Genomic DNA, 20228 nt, shown 5'->3' with positions numbered 1-20228 from the left:
ACAACTGACAATCAAGGAGAACTTAAATATGAATTTCAGAAGGTTCCATCAAATACTTTACAAGCAATAATGATAACAAAATTTTATTAATTAACTCCAAGATGTCTGCCTGTCAGTCATTTTGTTTTTTCTGATCATCCCAAAATTAAAAAAAAAAGCACAACCAGGGTTAGTTGGGAAAGTACATATGGAATTTGAAAAAGAGAGCCAATGAGTTCTTCTCAAGAAATAACAATAAGAAGACAATTCATTTAATTACAGTTCCACACCAACAAATCACTTCACCAAGGTGAATCCATAACCCAAGTATTAAGTTCAAGTGACAAGCAATGTTGGAGATACAACCTGGACAATTTTTTTCTTTTTCATGGGTTGAAGATAAAAATATAGGTCAGATTGACCTTCTTTTGATACATGACACATGCCCTCAAGTTGAACCCATATTCCCATTATGAAGATCCAATGACAAGTGGTTTAGAAGATAAAGCCCAGATAACAAGGAAGAAGGACAGATGGAAAGACGGAAAAGAGGCAAAACTACAGACTACATCTAAGGACATTGATGCAGTGTTAAATGCTTCTGAAGTCAAAGAGTATCATGACTAACTGATGAAATCAACAAAAAAACGTATGTTTCTATACAAATTCATGTTCAAATTTATTCAATATTATTAATTTCTCACTACAAACAGGAGATATTCAATCCAAATTGAAAGTATGACTTGTATTTTTGTAGCTGAATTATACACACATGTATTTTCTGACATCTAGGTTAGTCAATGTTTTTATTACACTAAGATAAGTAAACGTATCAGTTCAAGTCGACAATGCTATAAGGTAAAGGTCCTTGCTCCATGTCAACACAGGTAGCCCAGTTTTATGTAGTTCCAGAGAAAAAGGTCATCCAAACCAGTGATTGCCTTGACAATCTCTTGTCCATTCTTTTTCGCACATCCAGCACCATTCAAAATAACACCGTGAACAACTCATATGCATACAGCCACCTGATGGAGATGAATAAAATTGAGACAGTTGAATGGGGGTTGGTTTACGTTGAAAAGTAATGCACTTAATTTGTATACTCCAAGAACTTCTCTTAAGCTCAATTGGTTGAGCAAAAGTTTAGTAAGTCAGAGGCCCCTCTCTATAAAAGTCACTGTCCTTCCTTCCTTCAAGTGGCCATTATAGTGAGGTCTGACTACTGATGCGAAATTTTGTTCCTTATCACTTAACCATCTGTGGTAAATATCTGTGAAAATGATATTTCACATTATCACCTGAATCCATAGTTCAATTCAAGTTATTAAATAAAATATCTTAAGCTATGAAGTCACTATTAAATTAGCTATTAAATTTGATATCTGAACTTTATCCTCGGTGGAGTAAGTGTTATATAACTCAGTTTTATCCAATGGTTGCTCTGACTCCAGCGTAGTAATTATAGAAATATAAAACATACCTGCTTTCTCTGTATTGGTTTTACAGTTAGGACAGGGTTTGGAAATACGTCCTATTGTTTCCAGTGATTCAAGGTTCCATCTTGCCCTTAGCTCTTGTTCCTCACTAACAATATAATTCTACAAGCATAAAAATAGTGATGTGTAATTAATGTCCAAATCTAATACATTCATCAATTCTAAAGAGTTGAAAAAATATCCAGAACAGGTCTGGATTTTTTTTACATAATTTACATGATAAAGAGACAATTTTTTGCACACCCAGCATTATATTACGTGCTGGAAAGAGACAAATATAATCAACTGGTGATTTCTGTGTTGCATGTGATAAAAAGTTGTGAATGTAAGGCAATGGTGTTATTTTTCTGGCAGTAATGGCAGCAGTGTCAACATTTCACCTTCAAGTTTTGCATAGATCTGTTGCTCAAAATTTTTTAAGTCCAACTGTTACCGAACTTGTTACATACTTGTTTCACACCTCAACGCATCCATAAGTTACAATATATGTTGCAGATTGTACAGTCCAGCAACCATAATAGAATGTATGTTTTATTTTTGTTCTTTTTTTAATATTTTAAATATTCAGCACAAAAAACGTTAACTTTTAAAAAATGTCTACAGAGTTTTTGAGGGTTCTTCTAATTACTGAAGAATTTCTGAACACTTAGGTAGTCATATTAAGTAAGTACAGCAAGATATCTGATGGGTCTTAAAATTCCTAAAATGATATTTTCAGGATAATAAGAGATCCCAGAGGGATCTTGGCACCTACAATTGTTTGGTTTTTATATTGTGTTTAAGATTTATATCTTTTTCCTTTTTTTCTATTATATCCTTTGTTTTTGCTCATCATAATATATTTGAAAATTCCTCTAAACAGATAATCTTACACTGAAAAATCAAAGATGGTCACTTGTCAGCCATTTAGCTTTTCTGATTAGTCCAAAAATCCAATGGGTACAACTTGGGACCGAGGGGAACCTACGTTTGAAATTTGTGAAAGATCCATCTAGGACTTCTCAAGAAATAGTGATAACACTAGTGGACTACAGACATAAGGTAATTTGAAAGTCCATCAAGATGGGCAAAAGATAATAATGTTCTGTTCTGACCTGTGAGGATGACTCCTGTATGACCAAAGCTTGACAGTCTGGATCCTCGTGGTACTCCAGCTTACACTCTCCACAGAATGTATACTATGTAAGTATAGGAAGGTCAATAAGTGCTGGGCTGTTTAAACACAGTACTCTTTTAAAACAATATAAGAGTGAGTATATTAAGGGAGGTAACAGCTTTGTGATTTCCTGAATGTTTCCCAAATATTGCAAAAAAAAAAAAAAAAAACACATTTACCTGAATGCTTCCCTATATTATGAAAGACTAATTTTCATCAATATTACGAATACATGTATTAAAAATTTCACGTTCTGTTTCTTGGTACTTTGGAGCACAACTTCCATTTGTATAACATTTCCTGATCTCAATAGTGAAGTAAATGCTGAAAAAGTTTCAATTTTAACAACTATTGTTCCCAAATTAGGCCTGCCCCTCTGTCCAAACGATCCTTAATCATAAATACACTCCAAATCAAATTAATATCTTATTTGGTATGGCATGGAGGATCAGATTTACCCCCATGTTCCTTAGCCCTAGGATTCCCCTCCAGGTCTAATCTAGTTATAATGAGTACATTTACACTAACAGGACAAGGTTTTATGATCTTTCCTCCATTTCATGCCACACGTTTCTGAACCAACCCTTTCTTCCTCAAAAGCAACATTCTCAATTTCTACGATGAATCAACCTTACAAACATATTCTAGTACGAAAATTTAGTAGAAAATAAGACCAAACAGGAGTTATAATTTAGTGATTTCAATAAAAATTTCTTTTGTAGATTTTACAATGAAACTTCAATAAGCAAAAAATGTATCTTTTTTATATGTAAAAATGATATTAGCTGTCATATTGAATTTCAGAATTTGAATTTGGTTTGATATTAGTGGACAATTCAGTGTAATATTCCATACCTGACAAGTAGGGCAGGTAACCTTGCGGGAAACCTCAGCAAGAAGGAATCCAGCGCCACATCCTACTGCAGGGCACAGCACTCCTCCATTCTGCAGCACATACTCCTCTGTAGCAAAGTTCTTGTACCTTTCATACTGGGTCGGAGAGGTGTTAATAAATGTTTAAGTCTTATTTTAATTCAGGAACAAGTATACACAACCTCAACATTTTTTTCTTCATTAATACTTCTAGTATATAAATTTGTTTATTATTTAATTTTACATGTATTATATACTCTTGGCCATAAGTTAGGGACCATCCATTTTAGTATGAAATTCTTAACCAAATTGACTTTTTCCTTTTGTAAAAATAAATCTTGTCGTACTCCTTGTAGTGTCTCCATCTGTGTTTGGTGTTGTATGCCACTAAAACGATACACTCAAGTTAACTACTGGGGTACCCCATACTCCAACAAAACAATTTTGTTTGCCACCTAAAGCAGCACTTGTATGTGTATTACTGGTAAATCATACACATATTCATACTATATTTTAAAATGGTACATTGAAAATTGACAAATGCTGAAAGCCTCTGGAATGGTTCTAGGTGATATTACATACAGGCCAGTAGCTGTATGTTTTAATGTCAGCCATTCTGTTATCTCTCAGTTAATGCAGCTCCTGAATCAAACATGTTGACAAGCATCCAAGATCTGGTAAACCTTCAAAGACTACAGATAGAGAAGAAAGACTGCTGTGTAAAAAGGCATGACAAGGCCAATGCACCACTGCCAACAGCTCAGATGAAAGAGGTACACCATGTTTGTATTAGCTGGCATACCATCAAAAGACGTCTGAACAATATACAAATTCACTTCTGCCAACCAGTTAAATATCCTCTATTGACTGAAAAGCACAAACATGTGACATGAAATGTTAGGTCCTGATGAAGAGCCCACTAGTCTGATGAAAGTCGCTTTTAACTTAGTCCAACAGACGACAGGTTCTATGTTTGGGGACCAAGAAATACTGGGAAACATCAGAATCACATTCTGGGCACAATTTTGGGATGCTTTTCTTGACCCTTAAATCTTTTCTTGAATGTCCTATATGGATTTTTAAATGGGTAAAAGTATCTTGATCTGATCCTTCAGCCTTTAGTTGTTCCACATTCATTAGCAGATCAGCCTATCCTAATGGATGGCAAAGCCAAGCCATGCAGAGCCCACCTAGTACAAGACTACCTTCAACAAGAGACATTCCCATGACCTGCAGTGTCACCAGACATGCACCCAATTGAGCATGTGTCAGACTACCTTGGACAAGTCAGGCATTTAAAATACAAAACAGTTCAATTCAGGAGTGGCGGAGGTTTCCTCGGAACAAGCCTCAGTATCTGGTCAAGGGTATGAGATGATGAGCATGAATATTGTCCCAGGAGTGTGGTGGTTTTACCCAATGAAACATATTAATTAGTTGATCTTAATCAAGTAACAAGTTTTGATGATTTGATTACACATTTTTTTAACAAGACAGAGTTTAAGTCACTCTTTTTTGTAGACTCTGGTAATACTTTTTTGAACCTGTGTTTTGAAAATTGAACAGCACTTTCAGTTCTGTTAATTTCTTTTCCGATAAACTGTGTATAGTTTCGCTTGATGCCTAAAAATAGTCTCTATATATCCTGTTGAGTTGTCATTGAATATTTTTCTTAAATTTAGCAAACAAAATCTAGCCCATTCTAATATATGGGTGGTGCCAAACTTTTGGCCATGTTTCAATAATGTCACATGAGTTTATAATGATGTGCACCTGTGACACTTTATGCCAATAGATCTTAAAGTTTAAAAATTATACTTTGATCAACTTTGAATGCTTATACAGTTTAAGTTCACTCCTAGATATATAATTCTCAACAGCTGTGTGTTTTCGCTAGATTGGAAATAATAATACTTCATACCTGATCGACTCCTAAAAGGCAGAAATGATGAGCATCTTCAAGTAAAGAATTACGGCAACCAACTGTAAGCGAAAAAAATTTAAAGGTAACACGTGATGGAATTCATCAGTTTTCATTGGTTCACGATTTACAAGACGTCTAGCGGGCTTGACGGTCACCTGAGATAAGCAGTATTGACTATAAAGGTTAAAAGATAGTTATCAAGTGTCACTGAATATAGTATAGTATTTGATTCTACTATATCTTGGTGTTGAGAAGAAATTTAAGTAAATTAGACCTCTTTTGTCCCAGCCCATCAGGCCCCTGGGGGGTGGGGTCAGTATCATTCACACTTTTGGTTCATCTTAGACCAGGAAAAGTTTATGCAAAGTTTCACTGAAATCAGATCAGGGATTATTAAGAAGTTAAAAGAGTTAAATTGTTTGTGGTAGCACGACACATGATGCCAAATGAAGTGTATTAGAATAGATCACCATAAGACTTTTGTACATTTAATAATAAATTGTGTGAATACCTTTTTCACTGTGTTTTTTCTACCTCTTTAGTTCTAGCTGCTAGGGTGAATGAATGTACATATTGATGGGAGGGTAGTATGGCCTCTTTAATGGTGTTTTATCTGCCTTGTTACCTCTAGCTACTAGGTTGAATCTATGTACATATTGATGGAAGGGTAGTTTGGCCTCTTTAATGGTGTTTTATCTGCCTCATTAGCTATAGCTACTAGGGTAAATAAATGTACATATTGATAGGAGGGTAGTCTGGCCTCTTTAACTGCATTTTATCTGCCTCATTAGCTCTAGCTACTAGGTTGAATGTATGTACATATTGATGGGAGGGTAGTTTGGCCTCTTTAATGGTGTTTTATCTGCCTCACTTGCTCTAGCTACTAGGTTGAATGTATGTACATATTGATGGGAGGGTAGTTTGGCCTCTTTAATGGTGTTTTATCTGCCTTGTTACCTCTAGCTACTAGGGTGAATGAATGTACATATTGATGGGAGGGTAGTATGGCCTCTTTAACTGCGTTTTATCTGCCTCATTAGCTCTAGCTACTAGAGTGAATGTATGTACATATTGATGGGAGTTTACCTGGACATGGTAGACTATATCCTATATTTTCATCTTCTGTGAAACTTCTGTCATTTAGCCTCACAACTCCGTAGGATTTAAAACAATCAAGACAGATGACATGGTGTCGTTCACATGGAAACACCATTACAGGAGACCTGAAAACACCAGAACCATTCACTTAGACATCACATCATCTTTTCTTATTTGATATCAAGCATTTCTACTACCGTATTGTGTAACTGATCATTATTATAAAGGCTTCTTATGTATGTTAAATACAAACCAACAGTATGGCATTCCTTAAAAATATTCTTTATTTAAAAAAAAAAACCTTTCCTTCTGCAATCAGGTGAGAAAACCAACCTTACAATTCTTTGACTGATCTGTAATATTCAATTCAGTGCTATGTATATGCAGTTGGGTCTATTAATTTTTTTTTTTTTTTTTTGCACAATTCAAAATTGCGAAAGAAAATTAAAACAGTTTATAGAATGTTAAATTTACCATCCTATTTTTTACATTAATTTAAATACACATATTATATGTGGCTATGTTACATATAACAGGTGTCAGGTCTCAGCCAAGACAATACTAGAATGCTGATTATCATAATCTGATACAAACCCTATATCTGAGCAGACAATACAAGCTCTACGCTTCCTGTTCGGTCGTGTATGTTTTAACACTGCAGCTGTATCACCTTCTTCACTTCGATGTCCAGTACATTTAAAAAAAAAATTCTAAAATACAATAAATTTAAATGTTATTGAATTTACATCCAACAGGAATAAAAATCACTTTAATCGATTTTGTCAATTTTTTTTTTTTTTATCTTACCATTACTAGTACAAAATTGTAGGGCTAGCATAAGAATGAAGATACTAGAGTTGATTTTGTGTCTAGCCCAACACACTACGGTCACACAGTTGTTTTACTAGTAACAAGGGAACAGTCAAAATCATAACCCGAAGGTAGTAGGACGGTCCAAGGCATTTGATCCCTTGGTTTTCACTGCAGCCTGAGAGTTAGGAGTTAAAATGGAGTGCCAAAGCATCCTCAAAATTCTGCTGAGATCATAAATGATCATAACTTCTGGAATTTTGAGGATGGTGCCATAGAGAACTTAATATCCCCTCAAAAAAAAAATGGTTGTTTCTTTGATTTTCCAGTCTTAATTTTAATATTTAAATTATCATTACAACTTTTATCAATTTTTTTTTATAACCGCAGTGTTCTTCTTCTTAAGCAGTATCCCGTGAAGAAAAATCTGCTGAAACTTGCTACATACTCACCGCCTCCCTCTGTTGTCCATTACATTGCTCACTTTTACATTCTCCTTGAATACGTCCACTTTGTAACACATCGTCAAAATTCTCAGGATCCTGTCAATGTAAATGTAGAGTGGGCAGTGCATCAGTTTAAGATGCAAGATCCAAAATATACAAAACAATTTCTTTTTATGATCTTTGGGTAAAAAAAATGAGAAACTGATTCATTATCAAACAAGAGGCCTATAGGGCCTGTATTGTTCACATGGTTTAATTGCTTCATCTAAATGAAAAGTTTTTTTTAAAAGATTGATAGATATATATACCCTATGAAGTCCCACATCTTTGCCCCATGGGGATCAGATGCACAAATTTATGCAAAATTTAGATCCCTTCCCCATAGCAGTTGGATGTTTCAGACCCAAATAGGGGCAATAATTTAACAATTCCTCAAGACTAAGAATCCTTTGAAAGAATTTGCTGTATTTCATTTATTGGGCTCAACCCCTCCCATCCCAGCGAAATAAGAATTCTTCAGACCAAATTTTGGCAAAATCCAATAATTCCTACCATTTAAACAAAATTGATTCTCCTTTACATGAGAATGCATCTGACCAAATTTGGCAAAAATACAATCATTTCTACAGGAAGAGTAGGACTTTAACAAATTTGCTTTGTTCCCTCTGTGGGTCCCTATCCCTCTGCCCAAGAGTGCCGAGACCTACCATTCATATAGAATAGATTCCCCTTCACCTAAGCATGCTTCCCATCAAACTGGAAAAACAAAATGTGCTCTATTTTCCCATCAGGCTCCAACTCTCTGGCCTCAGGGGGCCAAAACCTGCATTTACACAAATCTGAATGTCCTTTTTTCAAGGAAGCTTTATACCTGTTATGTGGCCCATATTTGGCTCCACCTGCCACATAGGGCAGATAGGGCCCAGACCGACGGTTTAAACAAAATTTTTTCCCTTTTTATCCCTTCCAGACCCAATAAGGACAAATTCTTTCCCTTCACCTAAGGATGCTACCGACAAAATGGGACAGAATCCTGATATTGATTTACTTTCACCCAAGAATGTTTCCAATCATTGTACGCAAAAATACGATCATTCTTACAGGAGGAGTAGGATTTAAAAGAACTTGCTGTTTTCCCATACTGGAATCTACTCCTCTGGCCTCTGAGGGCAAAGACCCAACATTTATAAAGGTTTCCCTTCCCCCAAAGATGCCTTAAACCAACTTTGGTCAAAAACAGCTCTGTCGTTCATGACAAGTAGGGTCAGATACTATGATATACAATAACATAACTTGGTCTTTTGAAAAAAAGAGGTAAAAACATATTTGGTAAATTCATGAATTCATCAACTGTTATAGATTATTCATGAATAACCAAACTGAACTTCAAAATGCTAATCGAGTCCATTTGACAAGACTGACACTTAACCCTCAGTTTTCCTGGCTGTCCTTTCCACAAGACAGTATGATGTCACCATCCTGACAACAATAACATCTGACCCTCAGTTGTCCTGACTGTACTTACCCTAGACAGAATGATGTAGCCATTGTTACAGGCCCGACATCTGACCCTCAGTTGTCCTGATTGTACTTACCCTAGACAGAATGATGTAGCCATTGTTACAGGCCTGACATCTGACCTCAGTTGTCCTGACTGTACTTACCCTAGACAGAATGATGTAGCCATTGTTACAGGCCTGACATCTGACCCTCAGTTGTCCTGACTGTACTTACCCTAGACAGAATGATGTAGCCATTGTTACAGGCCTGACATCTGACCCTCAGTTGTCCTGACTGTACTTACCCTAGACAGAATGATGTAGCCATCGTTACAGGCCTGACATCTGACCCTCAGTTTTCCTGGTTGTAGACATTGGCACTTCTTACAGTAGACAAAGTACTGGTAATATGGCTCAACTGATTAATATAACAAGGTCAACATTGATTAGTATATGTCTGCCAAAAGCCATTTTATATGTTGCCCTCACTTAAGTGAATTCTAGAATAGTTTGTTTTAGTGAGTCCATAATTTTTAACTACATGTACCAGAGGCAGAAATTCAGACACTACTATAGCCCCGACCAATAGTAAGACCGACGGGAAACGAAAAAAAACTTAGATTCACAGTAATGCTAGCGTGAATGGCAGATGATTAAAACATTCGAAATTTATTTTATTTTATTTTTTTGTTGTTTTTATCTCCAAACTATCATATAAGACTGACGACTTTTACATATAACTATGTGAAGGGAGGTAATCCAATATGGCGGACGCAGAACTTGGGAATGATAACCCCAGGAATGGCATGTACCTGCGTATAGTGCGCACCCCCTTTTTGACACGACAGTTTCAGCTTAAAAAAGTGTGCACTATACGCGAATATTTACGGTATATTTTGTGATCAATCAATCATTCTATAATATGTGATGCAAGTTATTAACCAAATGACTTGTATGTTAAACATAAATATTTGTGAAATCAGTTCGAACTTCACATTTCCTCACCCTTGTACTGATATCAGTTCTAACACCATCCTTCCTCACCCTTGTACTGATATCAGTTCTAACACCATCCTTCCTCACCCTTGTACTGATATCAGTTCTAACACCATCCTTCCTCACCCTTGTACTGATAACAGTTCTAACATCATCCTTCCTCACCCTTGTACTGATATCAGTTCTAACACCATCCTTCCTCACCCTTGTACTGATAACAGTTCTAACATCATCCTTCCTCACCCTTGTACTGATATCAGTTCTAACACCATCCTTCCTCACCTTTGTACTGATATCAGTTCTAACACCATCTTTCCTCACCCTGATCTGATATCAGTTCTAACACCATCTTTCCTCACCCTGATCTGATATCAGTTCTAACACCATCCTTCCTAACCCTGATCTGATATCAGTTCTAACACCATCCTTCCTCACCCTGATCTGATATCAGTTCTAACACCATCCTTCCTCACAATTGTGTCGATATCAGTTCTAACTTCACCTTTCCTAAATGTTGTACTGGTATCACCACCTACTGCACCTTCTCTCAGTTTGATGTCAATTTCTGGTTGTTTCTGTTGAAAGGCATGTAGAACTGAACAGTTACTGATACACAGGTCCTAAAAAGGAATAATTTGATAGTCATATGAGTAATATATAAATAACAAAACAAATCATCAAAACTTGTTTGTTGTTCTGAAGCCTCTAAATGTATATTGATGCTTCAATTTGTGTTAAGATTATAGGAATTCTAAAATAACATGATTGTAGCAAGAGAAGCTGAGATTAATTCATAATTTCTAAAACCTCAATATAATATTTCAATTGTACCTTTATTGTAGATTTATCCTCCAAGACTCTTCCTGCTAGAATGATCTGTATTTCATCTGTGGGAATCTGGAGTTGTTTAGACAAGGTTGATTTCACATCGAGAATACTTGAATCGATATCCACTTCAACAGGACAGGAACATGAAGAGCTGAACTTTACAGTAAGAAGTATGGTGGACATCTGGAGCCCACTTCTATTTCTGAGAGCCGTGAACATTGGTCATTGTCTTCGCGCTAATAATTCTAAAAGAAAACATCCAACATGATCATATGAGTGACATCTGAATGTAGATTACATTTACCATCTTTTTCTGCTTCTCCTGGTCATCAGGGTTTTTTTCTGCATTGAATATCATTAGTTTTCAGAATTTCAGCATGAAGTACACTCAATATTTCTGGAAGCATTGTGCTATTGAAAACCGAGGTGAGGGTATAAAAGGGAGACAATTTGGGAAAATGACTAGAAATACTAAATCTTAGCCTAGGAAGAATTTGTTCAAATACATATTGGACAAAAAAATTTTAGACAAAAGTCTTATCATAGTCACTGACTTTTTCATGAGGAATATGAATCTGGTCATCAATTTCTCAACATTGATGGCAATGTATATAAATCAGACTCCTTACACACATCAACACACGTGTAATCTTTATCCAATTACTAATGTAAACAATACATGGGTAGAGTATTCTAAACTTTATGATCAGATACTAATATCCACAACAACAGATACCTTGTAAACAATAGGATATGCCACGTTATGGTCGGTAGTGTAAGCTTCCTATTCACTACATTATAAGGCTTTCTGCTGGGGCACAAAAGGGGTGAATCACAAAGGATAAATGACAAGAGCTCTTTGATCTACATGTTCATGCCATTAGAGAGGAACATGAAGACAGCATTCAAACTGCTGTCATTGAAGAAGTTCCCAGTTATGAAGACTTAGATGGCATAGATATAATGACAGATGCCAGACATGGTTGACATAAGAATGCCACAGATACTAGTGTTGTAGAGAAAGGACACCACTCACACAAAGTCCTCAGACATATACATGGCACAAAATCAGATGACCCAGTTTCCCAGTGACATGAAAAATTTGGCACCATGATATTTTATGAAGAAATGGAACAACACAATGTCAAAGTAAATATTCTCCATTGTGATTGAAATCTGGCCATCAATAAATTTGTGAGAGAGACCGGACATTCAACAAACTGAAGCGATAGTTAGCATGCGACTGAAATTTTTTAAAAAAGCTTTGCAGTGTGTTTCAACAGGGTCAGACTATCAAAAAGGGAAACATGGTCACCTCTTCTTCAATATAAAGTCGGAGCATAAAAAATGTGAAAGGGGAACACCAGTGTAGACCAAAGGTACACATCAGTAAGCTGTAAAAATGTTCCAATGGCATGGAGGTCAACAAAAGGGAAAATAGTGTACTGTGCACTGAACTATACTTACATGTCAAATATTTGGAAAGAATGATGAGGATTGTGTTTGACTTATTAGTAAAAGAGATCACTCTGTTGTGTACAAATTTGATTATGTGAACTATGATTAACAATATAGTAAGTTGACTTTTTATGTGCAAGTATCTCCAAAAATGTGCAATAAGCTAGCGTATCTTTGTAACCACACACATTTATTTACATGTTAGCTGCTGCTAGGGAGTTACTGATTAGGTAAGAATCTTTACTGATATTAAACTATGTCGTCCATAATCCCTTTTGGGATCAGAGACATTGTCAAACGCCCGATATAAATGAGACCGAAGGAGGAATCCCAAAAAGGGATTAGGTCGTCTCGTCTTTTAAGTATGAGTGAAATGAATGGTACCTTGATTTTAGATAATTGTTTTATGCTGAATAGAAAATTCCGAAACTGTACATTTTGAGCTTCACACAAATCAGGTCCAACATTCGGTACATATGCGTTCGTGTCTATTGGAATAACTCCAGACCATCTGAACCGTTTCAACAAGGTTACACGAAAGCGGCGTAGATCTACTTTCACTTTACCATGATATTACATAGGACAGAACCTAAAGTGACATGTTCACATGGAACTACATTATTTCTATTTAACATATTCAAGTGTATTCTTGTGTTAAGTATAAGTCCTCACAAAAAATAAAGCAATTGTTGAGTATAATTAGCACAGCATAATCTATGACGGTCACTTTGATTTATCCGGAAGTTGCACAATGAGATCTCCCCTGGATTGTTTCATAACGTATATCTACGCAAAAGAAAAATGTGATCTTCATTTAAATACAACATATTTGGTGCCCGAAAAGTATTTTAATTGAGACCTAAGACTATTATATGAAAATAAAGTTCGTATTTTGCTTTTTAAAACTAGTTTAAATTACGTACTCTTTACGTATGTAACCGGAAGTAGGTAATTCGGCATAGAAAAATATAAACATGTGAAATGGCTCTTCTACGTTCTACATCTCGAGCATTGAAACCCTTTTTCGATAGCAAGTTTGCATCGCCAGTGGCTCTGTATCATAAAAATGTAAGCATTTGTGTTTAATAACTTTACTGTAGTGTATGCAAGGTGGTAGTTTCTCTCTCGAATTTTCTTTTTTATTGTAATCTGAGCATATATTCTGACCTTCATGTACATGTGCTATAAACTTAATGTGTACACACAGTATCACCATGCACGGTGACTTTAGAGATATTATTCTGAACTGATTATTGCCGTCATAGGCAATATAGTTTAATTAGGTCTGGGAAAACCACAAAGTAGCGTACATCAGCTGTATAAAACGCTAATTAGCCTATTGTGCTATTGACGTAAAATAGCCGAAATCACTTTAAACCGAGCTCTTATTGATTTTTTTCTTCTCTTTTTTTTTCTTAAGTTGTATTTATTTAGTCATGAAAAATCGCATAACTGCAAAAATGATATTTATTTGAACATGAGAAAGTGCCGAAAAAAGATGCAATTTTCGCCCAATATGGCCTATGTTAACGTTACGATATGCAAATTTGTGGTTTTCAAGATCGCTTAATATGTATAAAAATGTTGCTTAAATAAATTACCAAACATTGCAGTACCTAGTGCCTAAATGTGCAAACGCAAATTTTGAGACTTTTCTGAGAAACAAATCGGCTGGCAAGAGGCCATTTGGATTTTACCACAAGAGATTTGAGGGAAAGAATCGGTGGATTGGCACCATGTTTGTGTCACATCAGCCTTTAAGAAAGTAGAGGGCTGCCTTGCGAAGAGCTGCAGCCTAGTGACTCTCACCTGTATTTCTTGCAAATTTTTAGAGCACTACATATGCATAGTGAAATTGGGAGGGAATCAGATTACAGGTAGACAGACATGTGGAGATTGAGTATGTATTTAAGCAGTGTCAAAGAAGATCATTTACCTAAAGTAAAGTGTCTACTGAGGTTATCTGTTTCTAGTTTGAAGTTCCAGAGCCATGGTTAAAAAGAAAGTAAATTGACTTTGATTCTGTTAAGGTAGACAGTCAATTACCAGGATATAAGATATGATTTTAATTAAAATAAAGGGTGTAGTTGGAACAGAATGCTGTGTGGCCATTGAGCAGTGTTCAAAGAGACTGACTTGTGGAAAACACATTACGAGAGAGCTGTATGTACATGATAGTGTGTTGAGAACAACTTTTTTTGTACTTGTGCGCTTTGCAAATATTAAACTGCAGAAAAATGGTTATATTAGCCATGTTGTTTTGGCAGCACCAAGACAGCACATTTTGTTGCAGAGCAATGGGGAAGTAAAAAGGAAACATGGTATAGTGTGAAACAAGTGACAACAAAGTATTGAGTTGCAATATATATTTCAGTATGCTATTTCTTTGGCTCTTAGTTGTATTGTGGTTACCTTGCAACTACATTTTATAGAATATGTTATTTGTCTCCTTACCATTTTGGATATGTTGCTCAGGATATGCAAGGAATCAATGAACTAAATGGGACTGCACTGGGTTTAACAACAATCAAGCACTTACAGGAAAGAGCTTTTGCATCAAGTAATGTTTTTATTTATGATGTTAACTGATTGAAGATATGTTACAAAAATTCACAGAGTATTACAATGTGTTTGTATTTGTAATATTTGAAACAGAAATAAAAATCTTTTGCTTCTGTAGGTGATTGACCACTATGAAAATCCCAGGAATGTGGGCTCTCTAGACAAAAAAGACGCCAATGTTGGTACAGGTCTTGTTGGAGCTCCAGCATGTGGGGATGTAATGAAACTTCAGGTGAGTAATACATTATAGATAGCTGAGCCACTTGTTCATATAGTATATCTAATATCTATACCCCAAAACTACATTTAAATGTTGTTGCTTGCACTATCAATTTTGAATGGATTGATGATTTGACACATTTTCAACTCATGGATTCAGATTTGGTACATATTTACATTGTGCTGTTGGCTATGCTAGTTAATGGGAGTCCTTCGCAGCATATTTTGGGCTAACTTGGTTGAAGGACCACACTCAGCTTTTACTGTAATCAGATGTCAAGTATTTTAACTTTTGCAGTGTAATGGTTTCAGATACTTGTTTAAATGGCTTCTTTTGAATGGTTCTAACTATCTAATCACGATTTAATTTTTCGTCTTTGTTGCAGTCGACCAAGACTTAAAATACAGTCACAGATAGATGCAGAGATACATTCTAATAACTTCCTAACCTCCATAGAAAATTTTACCTATCAAATTGCAAAACTTTACTTGTTAAGTGAAAGGGATTACAGGAAGCTAAGTTAAAGGAACAAGTGTATTCTATTCAATTTTCACCAGTATTTGACCGTCACTATTAACAGCTAGGATTCCTTTTATCAGAAAGCATTATCTTGATGACAGACTTTGTTTAATGTATGAAAGCATTATTTCTGATGTATTTGTATCAATCACAGATAAAGGTGGATGACAATGGGAAAATTGTGGATGCTAAATTCAAAACATTTGGATGTGGATCGGCTATTGCATCTAGTTCCTTAGCAACAGAATGGATTAAAGGAAAGTCGGTAAGTTATTAGGTCATCTGTCCGCCGTGCGCCGTCCATAAACTTTTCATTCAAACGACTTCTTCTCAAATACTAGAAGGTCTAGGGGGCTAATACTTGGCACAGAGGATACTGGCATGGAGCTCTACCAAGTTTGTTCAAATGAATGACCTTGACCCACTTTAAAGGTCACAGGGGTCAAATATGTTAAAATCTTTAAACAACTTCTTCTCATTAACCAAAAGGCTCAGAGTGTAGATATTGGGCCAGTGACATGCTGGGATGAAGGACTAAGTTTGTTCAAATGAATGACCTTGACCCACTTTAAAGGAAGGGGTCAAATATGTTAAAATCTTTAAACAACTTCTTCTCAATAACCAAAAGGCTCAGATTGCTGATATTGTGCCTGTGGCATGCTGGGATGAAGGGCTACCAAGTTTGTTTAAATGAATGACCTTGAACAACTTTCAAGGTCACAGGGGTCAAATATGTCAAAATCTTTAAATAACTTCTTCTCAAATACTAGAAGGCCTAGGGGGCTAATACTTGGCCCATAGCATGCTGGCATGGAGCCCTACAAAGTTTGTTCAAATGAATGACCTTGGCCCACTTTCAAGGTCACAGGGGTCAAATATGTTAAAATATACAAAGGACTTCATCTCAATAAGCAAAAGTCTATGAGTGCCGATATTGGGTCTGTAGCATGCTGGGAGGAAAGGCTACCAAGTTTATTCAAATGAATGACCTCAACCCACTTTCAAGGTCACAGGGGTCAAATATGTTAAAATATACAAACGACTTCTTCTCAACAAGCAAAAGTCCATGAGTGCTGATATTGGGCCTGTAAGATGCTTGGAGGAGAGGCTACCAAGTTTGTTCAAATGAATGACCTCAACCCACTTTCTAGGTTTGGCTTGCTTTTTGTCAGATGACCGTTAAGGCCCATGGGCCTCTTGTTGAGAAATAGTATCTTCAGGATGGTGAATATATAGGAATGTGTATTTGGTTGATTTAATATAGTTTTATGTGATGAAGGTGACATCAGTACTATGTATACCAAATACTTTACATACTAATTAATTGTTGAAACAATACACAACCCTGATATAAATACCCTATTTATCCTCGAATAAGCCAAGGCAGCCAACATAATGGAACTTCTTACACAAAGTCAGATGATAGGCTTAGTACAGGACAATGAAATAGCATTGGTTTATAGAATTTACTGAACAGCAATTCGTACTAGCGAGTTTATTACAGACATGAACTTTTTGTCAAATAGATATGATATTGAAAGTCAAATTTGATACAAATACCCAGGAATTTATTGTATGATTGTCATAAATGCAGGTTATACTAATTTCAATATTTGTTTGGCTGTTTTGTTAAAACAGGTGGATGAGGCCGTCAAGATAAAAAATACAGATATTGCAAAGGAGCTCTGCCTTCCCCCAGTCAAGTTACATTGTTCAAGTTAGTGTTTTAATTTCCTTAATATCCTTGAGGAATGGGTTTCTCAGAATTATCATGAAATATGATACATCAGGTGTAATGATATTTATTGATGAGAGATATTTCTTGCATCTGCTACAGTTGATTGAAGAAAAATAGAAACTTAAACATACCAAGTGATATTTCTTCATTAACAGGACAATGCTGAGAGATGGCAGTAGTTATAGAATGATGATTCTTATGAAGTTTCAGAAATCTTCAATACAATGATATTTCCATGGTTAAAATTCATATATATTTTTATAATAAACATGTTCATTTATGTGAACCTAGCCCCTAATATTTTTGTTAGAATGAAATTGACTCATTGCATTAAATTATTGGCATGCAAAAGAACAATGTAAAAATGAACAGTTAGATTTCAGACATAAAGTAAAATGGAAGCAAAACTCAATACATTTTAATGTTATGACAAGAAATGTTTGAACATGTATAACTTATTCAAAATCAACAATAATCATAATATTTTAATGTCATTTTCTTACTCTCATTAGTATAGATGCAACTGAAATTTGTGTGCATCTTTAGTATTCTTTTTAGGAATATTAGAAAAAAGAATGTCAATTTAGAAAAATCTTTTGCAACTGAAAATAAAAATTTATATGTACCATGTCTTATGACTTGCTGGTTTCTGTTTCAGTGTTGGCTGAAGATGCTATCAAGGCAGCCCTCAGTAACTACAGACAGAAGAAGGAGAAGGTTGAGGCTTAAGCTTCAGCATACATAACCACCAACAGTCGGGACTGTCAAAAAGTTATAGCTTTTGTGTTTGAGTGGAATCAAGCAGACTAAACATCTGTAGATCAGTGATTTATAACTGTCATTATTTCCTATAAGCATTTGTGTGTTGTTGTAAGTGTCCAACAAGTAAACTGTATGCACACACCCTGGTGATCAATTGTCAGCACACCCAGAAGAAACTGTAAAACCACACGTTTGGACTGGGGAAGCAACAATCATCAAACCTGGAATATTATTACAAGTGATGAAAGTTTCTTTTTTCAGTAGAAGTACCATAAGGTGATAGAGTAAGCTATTATAGGGTTTAAGTAGGAGTACCATGATATGATAGAGTAAGCTGTTATAGGGTTTAAGTAGGAGTACCATGATATGATAGAGTAAGCTGTTATAGGGTTTAAGTAGGAGTACCATGATATGATAGAGTAAGCTGTTATAGGGTTTAAGTAGGAGTACCATAAGATGATAGAGTAAGCTATTATAGGGTTTAAGTAGGAGTACCATGATATGATAGAGTAAGCTGTTATAGGGTTTAAGTAGGAGTACCATGATATGATAGAGTAAGCTGTTATAGGGTTTAAGTAGGAGTACCCTAATATGATAGAGTAAGCTGTTATAGGGTTTAAGTAGGAGTACCCTAATATGATAGAGTAAGCTGTTATAGGGTTAAGCTCTTTACATCATTGTAATTTGAAGAAATTATCCTGAAGGCATACAAATACAGTTGATATCTTAAATATCTCGAAGAATATCAAAAAGTATTTGGATCGAAATTCCCAAGCAGTTTTGGATGTTTGTGATCTGTAAATTAACTGTTCCATTCATTTGTGTTTTTCTTGGTATTAAACATTGCTTGTGTGTTGACATTGTTATAACTTACTATGATTCAAATGCTTTTCGAACCTTTCTTTTATTTTAAAAAAAAAAACGTTATTTGAGCACTGACTAAAATTATTGTCACTGAATGAGTTGTGATAATATGAATATATCTAGTGATACATGTATTGTTTATGTACCAATAAAATAAATACAAATAAAACTTGTTTTATATTATATAGTTATATCAAGACATTCAGTTTACTCTTGAAATTTGGACTTTACAGAAGTCAGATCACAAATCGAAAGAGACGAATGATAGGTGAAAACAACATTTTCCTTCAAAGCTAAGAGTCCAAATCATTTCTGGGAATCCAGAACACATTCAAAGGTCTACTGAAGCAAATGTCCTGCATATGTTTGTATAAATGTAAAAGGAACGAGTCTGTGTGACATGTACATTGTGTTAAATATGCTGTCAGTCACTCAGCAGATGGAGCATGATTCTCTGGCTCAATAGGTAGAGCCGTGGAATGATAACACTGAAGACACAGGTTCATTTCCTGTATAGGCCCTCAGAAAGAGTGGTTTTCAGGTCACCTGAGACAAAGTCTCAAGGAAATTTTTGCAAAAATCTTTCATGGCTTAAGATGCAGCAAAATTGTAGATTATGTAGCCCCAAACCCCCTGTGGCCTGTAAATTTCATGACCCCAGATTTCCCCCTTGTGAGGGGTAATGTTAACTATAAACTATATAGGAAAATTACATTTTTGAATATTATTTGATTATTTTCTATTAGAAATAGTTTAAACCAGGATAGAATTATAAGTTTAAAATGAGAGTTAAATGAGATGCATATTTTGATCTCAGCTGACCCTCACAGACTGTTTGGCTGGGGCAAAAATGGGTCGAATTGACTGAAATTTCCAAAACTCTTGTTCTCACATTCCAGGTAGAGTAGAATCAAGTAGTCTTCATAGATGATAAGGCTGCAAATGCTTTACCAAAATTGTAAATTTCATGACCCCGGGGGTCTCGCATTTCCCCCTGCAC

At 35.5% G+C, this 20228-nt stretch overlaps 2 protein-coding genes across 4 annotated transcripts; one reads left to right on the top strand and one right to left on the bottom strand.

The window, feature by feature from the left end:
• Nucleotides 1-633: 633 nt before the first annotated feature.
• Nucleotides 634-13320, bottom strand: LOC132563209 (E3 ubiquitin-protein ligase parkin-like). 3 transcript variants are annotated; one of them, XM_060227962.1, is made up of 12 exons: nt 13236-13320; nt 11109-11350; nt 10780-10897; nt 9587-9699; nt 7789-7878; nt 7121-7236; nt 6515-6651; nt 5426-5487; nt 3487-3621; nt 2570-2653; nt 1460-1577; nt 634-1004 (listed from the first exon to the last, which is right to left on the bottom strand). In XM_060227962.1, the coding sequence occupies exons 2-12, from the start codon at nt 11322-11324 to the stop codon at nt 901-903; spliced, it is 1293 nt and encodes a 430-aa protein (XP_060083945.1). In that variant the 5' UTR covers nt 11325-11350; nt 13236-13320; the 3' UTR covers nt 634-900. The 3 variants fall into 3 exon arrangements, with proteins under 3 accessions (XP_060083945.1, XP_060083944.1, XP_060083946.1); XM_060227961.1 differs by lacking the exon at nt 13236-13320 and adding an exon at nt 12948-13224; XM_060227963.1 differs by lacking the exon at nt 13236-13320 and adding an exon at nt 12573-12914.
• Nucleotides 13321-13530: 210 nt separating this feature from the next.
• LOC132563201 (iron-sulfur cluster assembly scaffold protein IscU-like) lies at nt 13531-19397 on the top strand. Its single transcript, XM_060227953.1, has 5 exons — nt 13531-13631; nt 15244-15357; nt 16019-16129; nt 17503-17581; nt 18261-19397. The coding sequence occupies exons 1-5, from the start codon at nt 13545-13547 to the stop codon at nt 18329-18331; spliced, it is 462 nt and encodes a 153-aa protein (XP_060083936.1). The 5' UTR covers nt 13531-13544; the 3' UTR covers nt 18332-19397.
• Nucleotides 19398-20228: the final 831 nt, after the last annotated feature.

Source organism: Ylistrum balloti, unplaced genomic scaffold (genome assembly GCF_031769215.1).
Source record: "Ylistrum balloti isolate Yb309-2 unplaced genomic scaffold, AGI_CSIRO_Ybal_v1 Utg371640, whole genome shotgun sequence".
Taxonomy (NCBI): Eukaryota; Metazoa; Mollusca; class Bivalvia; order Pectinida; family Pectinidae; genus Ylistrum; species Ylistrum balloti.
This window is presented reverse-complemented; position numbering and strand designations above follow the sequence as displayed.